Below are 12204 nucleotides of genomic sequence, written 5' to 3' on the forward strand. Positions count from 1 at the left end.
AGAAAAAAAAACCCGCTGGTCTCTGCCATCAACGCATCCTTCACTTCAGCTGCATCTCGCTCTCTTCCTTTTTGGTCTTACTGCTCCCCCGTTGAGGAAGGGGGACTACGATGCTCACTACCAATATATATGCCAGCTAAGGCATACAGAAGAACATAACCAACCGAGTCAATGACACATGACGGCTAAGGCAGAGAAGCTTCAGTAGAGAAGACCTTTTTTTTTCAACGCACTTATTCTGCCGCAGAACACGATTTGAACTCCAAGCCATCCAGCCCTGTCCACAAGCCCATCGCGCCGTGCAAAGCCGCACTCAGCACGCGCTGCAGCAGCACGCCGACAGAGCTAGCTGAGCACGGTCCCGGCCTCACACCCTACCCAACCACCCACCACTGTTTCGCTGGCCGCCGCCTGGTGCATCGCGTGGCGTGGCTCGACGCACTCCCCCCTCCACACACACCAGTAGACCACGAGGGCCGCGTGAGATGTGCCGGAGCCACGCTGACACTCCGCGCGTCACACGGATGGCGCACACGTGCTCGCCGTCGCAGGCTGCTCCGACGCAACGCCGTCCACGACCTGACCGCCGAGATCCGCAGCGATACATCGGTCTGGCCTCCCCTGCGTCGTAGACACCTGACCCTGTCAGAGCCAGAGGGTGGTTCGGCACGGGCAGGGAGAGAAGAGGGGCTGCCTAGCAGCCTCCCACAGAGTGAGGGTAGTGAGATGGTGGGATGCTGCGCACTGATGTATTGTCCCCCTTCTGTCAAGAGGACATTAGAAGCGCAAAAAAAAGCGGAAGCGGGGAGAGGGACTGGGAAGGCAAAAGGCGAACGCCTTCTCACACAAACCCCACAATAAAACAAAGTCACAACGCAGGAGGGGGAGAAAGGGATGTACGGAGGTGTACCCGCAGCTGTGAGAAGGCAAGTCGGCGGGTGGCGGGGGTGAAGAAGCACGAACACTTGATGGGAAACAGCCGGAGGAGAGTAAAAAGTCGTCATTTCAGGCACGTATGAATGAGGGGGCGAAAAGGTGATGGATAGAGGGAGGCGAAAGTCGATTAAAAGCAAAAAAAAGAGAAAAGTTGAAAGAGAACGAGAGGATATCACCGCGTGAATGAGGGGTGTTGCAGGAAAGCACGCAAAAAACAAGGGCACGGCTGTCGATAGATAGATAGTGACCAAGAGCGAGCTGTGAGGGAGCGGAGGGCGGTGTATACGCGTGTGGTTGTCGTTGTCTCTGAACGTTGGGGCGTCCTCGAGGATCACTAACGGGGTAAGAAGGAAGCAGATGGTTCGGAAGAGGCTGAAATAACAGCTCTGACGGCGTAATTGTGCGTCTTTCTCTATGGGACAGAGAGAGAGAGAGAGCGATCACTTCAGAAAAAGAGAGAGGACATGGTCAGGAGGAAATGGCTGATGATGCTGGAGGAGAGAAAAGTTCTCGCACCCGTCTATATCTGTGAAAAGAGACGAGGGGAAAACGTGGGGATAAAGGAAAAAGAGACGTAAGAAACACGAAGACGGGAAAGAAAAATGACGGCAAAGAGATCCAAACATGTGAGGAGATCGGTGAAAAAAGGTGCGAGCACATGGGGGGGGGGGGAATAAGAGCCAAGTAAAAAAAACAGAGTGATGACCATCATCGTTGAAAGTAATAGAAAGAGAGAGAAAATGGTGTATGAAAGGAAGGAGATGCACTGTTAGCGAGAGAAACAAAGATGCAAAGTTGCGGACACAACCATGTTCACCGGCGTACACACACACACACACACACACAAATACAAAGCATCTCTATGCAAAAGGGAGGTAAAACGAACAGAATATCGATTCAAGCACACCCACGAACGCTGACCAAAATCGTTTATTCTCTTTTCGCACAGGACATTTTTTTCATCTGTTCGTTTCCGCAAACTACGAAAAATACACAAAAAAAGGAGAAAAGCAGAGGGAAGGAGGGAGTCAGGCAGGAAGTCTCCAAGAGGAGCAAGTACGAGATGAGGATCAGCGGAAGAGACGATGCTGTGATACAATCAAGCACGACTCCGTTTCTCCTCCTCCACCTTGTCCCCTCAGCAGCTCATACATGCGCCTCTTCAAATGGCGCATGTACACACCTTCCCCATCCCCTAGATGCTTTCCAATGACGTGTGCCCGTACAGAGACTGCCTGCTTCGCCTTTACCTTTTGAATCTCTTTCTCTACAGATTTCCATGGTCTACTCTCGCTTCAATCCTATCCTCTATTCTTCCTTCCTTTCGTGCCCGTGTATCGACCATGCCAGGCCTCTCCCCTTGCTGGTTGTGTTGTCGGTCTCTCTCCTCCCCTCTAGCGGCGTGGCTTTTTTTTCTCTTCCCCCACCTTTCGTCTTCCGTTTTGTATGTTTGCCTTTAACCGATGTTCTCCTTCCACTGCTCAGGAAATCCCGTGTGTTTGTTTGTTTGTTTTTCCCGCATGGTGTTGTCGTATGGATTCATCACAGCTTGTGTCAGGTGGTGACTGTGCGGGTGTAGTGGTGGGGGTGCGGAGTCGAAGAACTCTTGCCGGATCACAATCGCCAGAGTGATCGAGTGCCTCGGAAGAGAGAAAGAGTGGAGGAAAGGAGCGCGAGGGAGGAGCGACGCGCCCATGAAACGGAATCGCCCCGAACCATCAATCGGCGCCGTAGACCTCAGCATACGCGGCCGTGAAGAAGCGGTGGTTCATCGCCTCCATGATGGTAAGACGACGCTCCGGATCGAGGATCAGCAGCCGGGCTACTAGGTCGACCCCTGCATCGCCAAGCAACTCGAGGCTGTGACGGTCGCGCAGAAACGCGCGCAGATGGCGACTGAGGCGTTCTACCTGCATCTGCATGAGTTCCTCCATGGTCACGTTATCGGGGTCCGCCTCCTCATACCGGCTCAACACCTCCGCGTACCGCTCGCAGTAATGGTATTCCCGCATTCGTGGAAAAGTCAAGGGGGTCGGGCGGCAGCCACGTGTGAAGATGTGCCGCAGCTCGTCTGCCTCGTCCTTGCCCTTGAAGAGGACACTGCCCGAAGCCATTTCGATTAGAATGCATCCCAGCGACCACGTGTCTGCAGAGTAGGTGTAGTTTGTGTTCCCAAGAAGCACATCCGGGCTGCGGTACCAAAGCGTGACTGCCTCGTGAACGTACTTCTTGTACGGGATGCCTTCCAGCCGCGAAAGACCAAAGTCGCCGACCTTCAGAGTGTACAACTCGCCAGCCGGCGCGTCTTCCATATGGTGCGATTCATAGCCGTTGGCTCTGTCAATGGCAGAAGAGGACGAGGGCATCGTGATATCAGTTCGCTTCGCGAGCATCAGGTTCTGAGGCTTCAGGTCACGATGGGCAATGTTGTGCGAGTGCAGAAAACCTAGCGCCAAGATCAGCTCTACTGCCCAGCGCCGGAACACCCGCGTCGACATCACATCACCGAACTTTCCCGAAACACATCGCACAGAGGTTTTCAAGCCACGCATGAAGTGCCACAGATCGCCGCCCTCGCAGTAGTCCATCGCCACGTAGGCGAGCTGTTCATGCGGCCGCAATATTGCGTCCCGAATCCCTATGAGATGCCGTCGTCCACGGCAAATGCGCCGTCTGCGCTGGGCGGACAGCGCGTCGAAGGCGCCGTTGCGCTGCGGACTGGATGAGCGTGAAATCGCATCATCCCACTCATCCTCTGCGGCGCCTCCTGAGCAGTAACGGCTCTGGTCCATGAACGAGGAATGACAACTCTCCAGCCCCTGAGTCTTGCATGGCGCCGCCATGGTTGGCCGAAACACGGCACGGCCACAGCGAAAAGCGTCCCGTTCCGCACGGTCTCGGTTGGCAGTTCCAGCGCTCACCTCGTCCAGTACCATGATTTCTCGTAGTGTGGCGACCTGCAGCCCGTCCTCCACACTGGCGTTGTCCATGCGCTTCAGCACCATGCGACTATCTCGACCAGCGGTGTTTCGCAGTCCGCTACGCCCTTTCGAGCCCAGTGCCACAGCAACCCCGCTTATAGAGGAAGGCAAGAAAGATGCGGGCTGAGAGTGCTGCTGAGGAGGCTGCGGTTGAAGCTGATGAGATGTTGCGTCTGCCAGGTACACTCGACCGTACGCACCCCGCCCAATCTCTTCCCGAAGTGTGTACGTGTATGATGCACTTTCGATTCTGGTGATTTCGCGCTGTTCTGTCGATGGCAGAGGTGGCGATCTGGTCATTCTCTCTGGAGCGCGGCAAGGTGCGGCACCAGCTTCGCCGTCTGCGTCCTTTTCAGGTGGCACGGGGGAGTGCTGGCTATGCGTGGCGGCAGATTCTGCGCGTGTGTAGGTGATGCCGTTTCTGGTCATCTCGTTCTTGGTGCTCCTAGGCCGCATGCTACCTTCCCGATTCCGATGCATTCGTGGCATAGGCGTCGCGCGGCGGCGATGACCAAAATGGTCACAGGGAGAGAGACGGGGTTTCTTGACGCTTTAGAAGTTGTCTTTCCCACGTGTTGGGCTTCACTGCGTTGGGAAAGAGTCGCCTGCGGTGTTCTCTCTGGTAACTCTCCCTCAGCAGAAACGCGTAGGGTTTGCACACGCACAGGTGAAGAAATTGTGGGGACCTGTTCTCTCGTCTCTGCTTTCGAGGAAATCCGCAGCGTACCGCTAGGAGCAATAAGCGGAGACGGACGACAGACAAACAGGGAGGGAGAGTACACACGTCACAACACTGGTTGCAAAGCACAGCTATACGCCAATAGCGCTCGAGGAAGATGAAAAAAAAAAAGGGAGAGTTCGAAAAATAAAAAGTAGTGAATGAAAAGTGACAGCCACGACGAAAAGGACGGCAGTCGGAGAGGTCACACCTCCCCCGAAACAAAAGGAGGAAAGAGGGAGGGAGTACAAAGCAAAAGGCAAAGAGCTAACTTAAACGCACAAGTCGGACGAAGGGCAAAGAGCAAGCCAAGAGAAACATTTAAAGATCACATGCACACAAGCCCCCTCTCCCTAACACACACATACATACACAAAAAAGTAAGCTCGCAGCCTTCGCTAAACCACGCACGCACACACACACACGCACACACACACGACCAAAACCCGAAGAGAGAGATGCCCAATAGCAGCAGTAAAAGGAAAATCGGGAGCGCAGGAGGCGCAAGAGCAGGCTGGGCAGAATACGCAATAGTAATGGGCAGTAATGGTTGATAGCAAGTGGGGCAGGTGGAAGAGGGCAAAGAGGAAAAGCAGAATCCGAGCAACGAAAAGTGGAAGGCCACGTGGCAGGCAAAGTCAAGCAACACAAAACCAAAGCTGCTAAGACACGCACGCAGAGAAAAAAAGAGAGAGCGTCGAAAGGGAAAGGGGAGATGAGAGACACAAGGAAAATAAAGAGGGAAGCGTCAATCGAGAGAAGAGAGCACGGGGAAGGGAAATGAGGAAACCGAAGTAATCACGAACCAAGAACGCGGAATGGCACGGAAGGAACGTCAAGAACGGGAAAGGTGAGAGTGGGGTTGACTCAAAGTCGAAGAGAATCACCCTGTTTTTTTCTTCTTCCGCTGACTGTCGCTTTCCTCTGAAACGGGTGTGCGCCTTTTGTTGGTAGTGCTGCCCTTCGCTCTTCCCGGTCTGCTTCCTTCTCGCGTGTCGCTGTTTGGAGGGGTGTCTGGGGGAGGGTGGGGCGGGGCGGGGCGGGGGGGAGTCAAGAACAGAGAATGAGGGGAGGGAGGGAGGGGGCAGAACAGATGAAAGAGAAGAGTGCGAATGTGCGTGAGAGAGAAAGAGCACGAACAGAAAGCAAACAAAAAAAAAAGAGAGGACACTGGAGGAGAACAAACAAAGAAATGCACACAAAGAGAAACCCCAAGATACACTCGCTAGGAAAGGAAATCAAAAGAGGGGAAGCTAACGTGCTATCGAGAAGCAGCGATGGCACCTGTTCCTTCGATTCTCTGTGTGTATGGGTGTGTGTCCTGGTATGGGCACGGAGTGAATGCTGCTGCTTTTATTCGCGCGTGGTGTTTTCCTTTTCTTGTCTCGGTGTGGGGGTTGCCGTCGAGACGGATGTGGCCTATTTAAACAGATAAATATATAAATATAAATATATATATATAAATATATATATAAATATATATATATATATATATATTTATATATATATATAATGGGGCGTACTTGTACGTGCGCAGGTCGATGCGCCGATGAGGAATAGGTAAGAGGACTAGTGCGAGGGTGAAGTATGGTAGTGTGCAGAGAGCCGAAGAGAAAAGGTAGGAGAGCAGACGGACGCCGATGAAAGATTAGAAATACGCCAAGAATGAAAAAGCGAAGGAGGCGACAATTTTCATACGAAATATAAAAGCAGGCAACGCAATAAGGAGACTCGAAAACAAGCGAGTGAACCCACACAACAGCAGCAGCCGAATTAAGGAGTGAGAGTGAATGACGACGACAACCGTATTGATTAGTGCGTGCCCTAGCTGGAGACTCTACTGTACATACACACAAACATGAACAAGGCGCAGGAACATACACCACAACAAGAAGAGCAAGAAGAAGAAAACAATCGAATTACGACAGGAGTACAAAAAGGTGAGAGAGGGTGGAGGGCGAGAAGTTGTGGAAAGAGGAAGAGGCTCAACAACAACAAGACAAGCAAGAGAGCGTGGCGAGGTGATCAAAGAGAGAGAGAGAGGGGGGCGAATAGAAGAGGAGGAGGCGAGAAAAGTCGGCAAAACAACGCCGAGAGACGGTAAAATGAAAAAAAAAAGGAATGCTCAAAGAAGGGCTGGTGGTGTCCACAAATAAGCAAACACAGAGAGAGAGAGAGAGAGAGAGAGACTGCGCAATACAGTGAAGATGTAGAGAGAAGGACAATCCGTAAGGAGCGCAATACGGTGCGCAAAAAAAAAAAGGAAGAGGAAGCGGGGGAGGAAGAAAAGGAAAATGGAGAGGTAAACAGGGAGAGAGAACTGAGAAAGGACACGAAAAACAACAACGGTTGGGAGAAGAGAAGACGAGACAGAGGGTGGCCAACAGCAGGCTAACAATAACAACAAAACACGACAAAGAGTGTAGGCCGACGCAATACGGGAGATCAAGAAAGGAGAAGAGGGGTCGAGTGTAGCGAGAGGGGATAAACGATGTCGCACACTCGTGCACACACACACACACATACACACAGTGAAAGGAGGACAAAAAGAGGGATGCGGAGCTACGAAAAGCAGTGGAAGGAGAGCAGCACACTGCGGCTACGTGAGAGAGGGTGCTTGTCTACGAGAGACTAAACCAAGTCAATAAAAAGGAACACTCACTGGCACCCACAGCCACAGCAGCGACAAGTGACCAACACGCCACTATTCCAAACAAACAAAGGAAAAGGAGGGGGAGAAGAGACGGTCACGCTATGAACTCGTACTCCTCACAATGAGAACAAACAGGGTTGTCCTCTAAGTAGGGAAAGTAGAGCTCCAGAGAGCGAAAGAAAAGCGCACACACTCCAAACAGGAGAGCGGGCACGTTTTCCTTCCTCGTTACGATTTCTTCAAAGAAAAATTGTTGCGTTGTCTGGTATTGTCTGGTGTTGCTGTGTGCCTTTCTTTTTTTTAGGGGGGGGGTTGTTGTTGCTCCGCTTCGTCTTTGGTGCCTACGGTTTTTTTGTGTGTGGGCGGTGGGTGCGCGTGTAAGCAGAAAAGAAGGGCAACGAAGGTGAATAATAAAAAAAAAAAACAGGAAAAACTGGAGAAACTCAACAGCACAGAGAAAAACACAGTCTTTGCCTTGCTGAGAATTTGTAGTGGATGCGCGCGTATGTGCGTGGGAGGGGGGGGGGTGCACAGATTCACAAGGTCTCTTTTCACTCTTAACTAAAGGAAAAGACAACCTAAAACGAAATGCGAGGGCGATAGCGATAGAAGGACTCAGTAACTCGAACAAGCCTAACACTGCACACAAGAAGTACTTTCAGTTCTCTCTTGCTCACAGTGAGACCATAAGCGTATCGGTGTTGGCTTCTTCAATTATCACAGCTATCTCAAGCTCAGTCTCTCTCTCTCTCTCTCAGAGTTTCTTTACAGACTCCGAGACAGAGAGAAACTTGAGCTGCAACGACAACAAACACTGTAGAAAGCAAAACAGAAGAGATGTGTGCAGCTTGCCTCTCTTAGCGCACCCTCTTCTTGTGCCTGCGCGTCTGCAAGCCTCAGAACCACAGAGTGTGGGGCGCAGATAATAGCGAACAGGGTCTACGGAGCAGGAGGACCACAGGAGAAAAGAGGGAGAGCTGGAGGGAGAACTACTGACTCTCTGCGTGGAAGTGAACGACACGGGCAGAAACACACAGACGCACAGGCAGACAGGCGTGCACGGGCAAACGCAAGACAATCCCCCCGAAAAGGAGAGAATTTGACGCAGGCGCCTTTGCTCTTCTCTGCTTCCCCTCACTTCCGCTAAAAGGTGATCAGACAGGCACTAGCGTACAAGAAAAAAAATCGGTGAATGTGTGTTTGTATGGAGATGTGAGACCGCGCTAGACGGCCGAGGAGTGGGGCAAGGGGAAGAGAGGGGTGAAAGGGGGACACGTAGTGATTGGGTGTATGTGTACATGCCAAGGTGATGGGCAATGGGGCGCAGGAGAAAAGACGCGAATAATAGCAAAGGCAAATAGCGATGAGCCAAAGGATGAGGAGAGGCCGAGTATCTTCATTGACGCGTTGGTTGAAAATGCAAGCATCTGCGCGAGAGGGACTGCACGGGGGATACGCCAAAAAGGATGACGTGAACGCAGACGAGATATGAAAAGCGGAGGGAGAGAGACAGGAGTAAGTGCGTCAACTCTACCGCTCTGTCTCTATCCCTACACGCGCTCTTGCTGTAGTGGTGGCGCGCGCGATTGACAGAGCTTACCTCTATCCCCTCACCGTCATGCTTTCGCAAAGCAGACCAGCTGCCCTGGCGCGGCGTAAGCGACCCACACACACACACACATGCTTCAAGCGTTGTGTCTTTCTTGAAAGGATACTGACGCGCACGCAGCCACAGAATCACCGTTCTCTTCTTGTCATTTTTTGTTTAGTAATTGGAGGGCTTTTTTGAGAAACATGAACACGCGGACGCACGCCTTGTGGAAATGTCAGGGCGATAGTAAGTGAGCGTCGAACTGGGGCGGGAATGGCGTGAGGGCTACACTTGGCTTGCTGCTCTGCAGTTTACTCGGTTTGTCTACCCATACTATCGTGTGCCCCACTCACCCCACTTCTCCCCTTCTCTCCACGCATGACTCCAATTCAACAGGATCGCCTTTCAATTTGAGAAGCAAAAGAAAGCGCAGGGCTAACAAACAGGAAACCTCTCGCAAAGAAAGAGGGAAAAAAAAAAAGAAGTGCCCCGAGTCTTCCCCGCTGTAGAGGGAGCGAACAGCACTGAGAAACGAAAACAATAGGCCTCAGTGCGCACAGAAGGGAAGCGAGGCGCCACAGTCACCCGTGGCGAAAGTGTGAAGGAAAACAGAAATCGAGGACGCAGAGGAAAGATGGAGGAAGCGGGCCTTCGACTGCGCACATCTTCTCGCCGTGTGCCGTTCACGTGGCTGTGGGTGTTTTTTTCCCCTCTCCATGAGCATCTATACGGTAACTGCATAGAAAACCCATGGCAATTGGCGTCGTGGAGACGCGAGAGGAGGAGGGGGATGAGGGGAGCAGCAGTGCGACCCATGCAAGACTGTGAAGGCGCCGTCACCTTTCCAGCGCGGCTTATACACTACGGTTCGTCACCAATCTCTGTTCATATACGCGTCATCCTTCCATCGACGCAGGGGGGAAGCAAAAGCACAGGCGCAACACACACAGCGGAGCGCAGTGAAGGGAATCAGCAAATGGGAGTGGGGGGAGGGGGGAGCAAACAAACAGCAAAAAGGGGGAAGCCCGCCGACAACTACGCAGGCGCGCATGCAGAGAGAAACGCACAAACGTACCACCACAGATCCGCCTTAGTGGCAGGACTCGAATGCAATTTGGCACCGTCGCCCCCCCTCCCCCCTCCTCCTCTCCTCACCTTCGACGCTGCACGACACTACCCTCAGCACACCTCAAGGAGGAAAGGGAGGAGGTGCGAGGCACCACACCAAAAAAAAAAAAATCGCCTGGACAGGAGGCGATACGGTGCAGCAGTACGGCGTATATGGGAACTTGGGTGGGTATTTTGCTTGCCCACACGCATCACCACTGAGCGACGCTACACATTCCACAACACCGGCGCATTTGCGATGCTCGCGCATTGATAGTGGGATGCGCCGGTTGCAGTTGAAGCACCGTGGCCTCGAGGAAGAGAGAGGTGTATAATGGAACCAGGCGCGTGCTGCTGCGCATGAACTCCGTGAAAGCGACTGCGCCTTGCACTATCCTTTAACTTTTCTGCCGTCGAAGAAAAGCGCAGCCGCAACGGATATCGCGTCGTATCACAGAAAACACAGCAAAAGCGGTGCCTACGCGTGCACCTCCTCACCCGTACGTTTGATGGCCTCAAAGCTGTACGGTTTGCCGTGGATGCGCTCGAAGAGGTCAAGAATGTCACACGCAGCGCCCTCGAAGTGCGTGGCGGCGTCGTAGCTCTTGCTGATAAAGCAGCGACTAGTGCTTCCATCCTCGAGCGGTTCGTACAACTCCGAGACAGAGATAAACGTCTCCAGCGTGGGGCCAATAAGCTTGAGGCCAGCCTCTAGGTCAGCCTTGGGGTTCTCCGGGTGCTCCACCACGGTCCCAATCATCACAATGTACATGCCCTCGGGGCACACCTTGTCCTCTTCACACAGCTGCAGGATGTACACATCGTTCTGACGCCCCAGTTCTGACTGTGGGATGATGATTTGGCACGCGTTGGCGGTGACCTTTAGGTTGGGAATAGGGTGATTCATAATAGCGATGCAGCGCACTGCCTTACCACACAACTTGACACGGTCCGGAAAGTAGGACGGGTCGCCTAGCACCAACTTCGCGAACGCCTTCTGGCCGCCGCTCTCGATGGACTCGAAGACGCCGTTGGTGTCGAAGTTCACCTTATCCACGGGCGTCTGCAGCATATAGGTGCCGCCGTACACAGCGGACAGGCGCGAGAAGGCCTGCGGAAGTTCGCCGCTACCATAGAGTGGGTACACGTACGGGGAGCGGCAGTACATCCGGAAGGAGTCCTCGTACAGCTTGCACCGCATCACAGTTTCGAGGGCTGGTTTGTGCAGGTAGCCTTCGTTGTTCTGCAGCGCCATGGCATGCCCAACAAAGGTAATGGTGTCGCTGCCAAGGTCGAACTCCTTGAAGAGCTGCTGCATTGTCATGGTGCGCAGGTTGTAGCCTTTGTAGGTGCGGCTGTCCGTCACCTTGTAGCTGGACACGTACTGGAGGAAGCTGCGCAGGCGGCGCTTCTCGAAGAAGCCCATCAGTGGTGAAGACAGCGCCTCCACCTCCGTCGCCGGGACCTTGGCGATTTTGCCATCCTTCACCACGAAGGAGCAGTCGAGCAACATGAACTCCATGTTGTAGCGATCCACGACGGTGGCGCGCAGGATCTTGACGAGCTCACCAGCGCACATCAGCACCTTCGGGATCAGGTCAACGTTGTAGAGATGGCTGCGGCCCATCGAAGCCGGCGGCGGCCCCTTGTTGAACTTCTGGTAGAGCTGCTCCAAGTTGAGCGAGGCGCTCTCACCCCCGTAGTACGGGTTGCGGTCCACGTGCAGCACCTTGTAGCCGTTCACGGACAGCAGGCCGGAGAGAACGCACTCCACCAGGCCCGTCCCGCACACAATCGCGTCATACTTCTCCTCCATGGTGGTGGGCGGTTTCTTGGTATACGTGTAGGTGTGTGGGTGTGGGTGTAAAGCAACGCACGTGGCAAGACAGAGTGACGCAGTTTTGCGCAGAAATGAAAAAAGCGTGCACGTGTGCGCGGGGTGGGTATGACTAAGGCAGAGAAGAGTGGCTGCAATCCATAGAATGAAGGGCAAGAGGGGCAAGAGAGAAAGAGAGAGAGACCGAGGTAGAGGGGACGAGGGAACAAGTTGACAGCAGGCAAAGTGGTAAAGAGGAGGCAAGAAGAACATGAACGTGAAGGAAACAATGCCGCAAGTGTGTACATACATGACACACACACACGCGCGCATATGATAGAAAGAAGGAGTGGTAGATCGGCTTCCAGCAGTGCTCACCAGGGGGAGGGGAGGGGGGGAAGC

The 12204-nt window shown here is 53.3% G+C and overlaps 2 protein-coding genes across 2 annotated transcripts; both read right to left on the reverse strand.

Annotated features, from left to right (window-relative positions):
- Window positions 1-2654: 2654 nt before the first annotated feature.
- LBRM_29_2130 (putative protein kinase) lies at window positions 2655-3941 on the reverse strand (the record flags this gene model as incomplete). The annotated part of the gene is made up of 1 exon (XM_001566506.1): window positions 2655-3941. One exon carries the CDS (start codon window positions 3939-3941, stop codon window positions 2655-2657), a length of 1287 nt encoding a protein of 428 aa, XP_001566556.1.
- A 6523-nt stretch (window positions 3942-10464) lies between these two features.
- LBRM_29_2140 (putative rab-GDP dissociation inhibitor) lies at window positions 10465-11802 on the reverse strand (the record flags this gene model as incomplete). Its single annotated transcript, XM_001566507.1, has 1 exon — window positions 10465-11802. One exon carries the CDS (start codon window positions 11800-11802, stop codon window positions 10465-10467), a length of 1338 nt encoding a protein of 445 aa, XP_001566557.1.
- Between the last annotated feature and the right edge of the window lie 402 nt (window positions 11803-12204).

This window comes from Leishmania braziliensis, chromosome 29 (assembly GCF_000002845.2).
Source record: "Leishmania braziliensis MHOM/BR/75/M2904 complete genome, chromosome 29".
NCBI classification, from domain to species: Eukaryota; Euglenozoa; class Kinetoplastea; order Trypanosomatida; family Trypanosomatidae; genus Leishmania; species Leishmania braziliensis.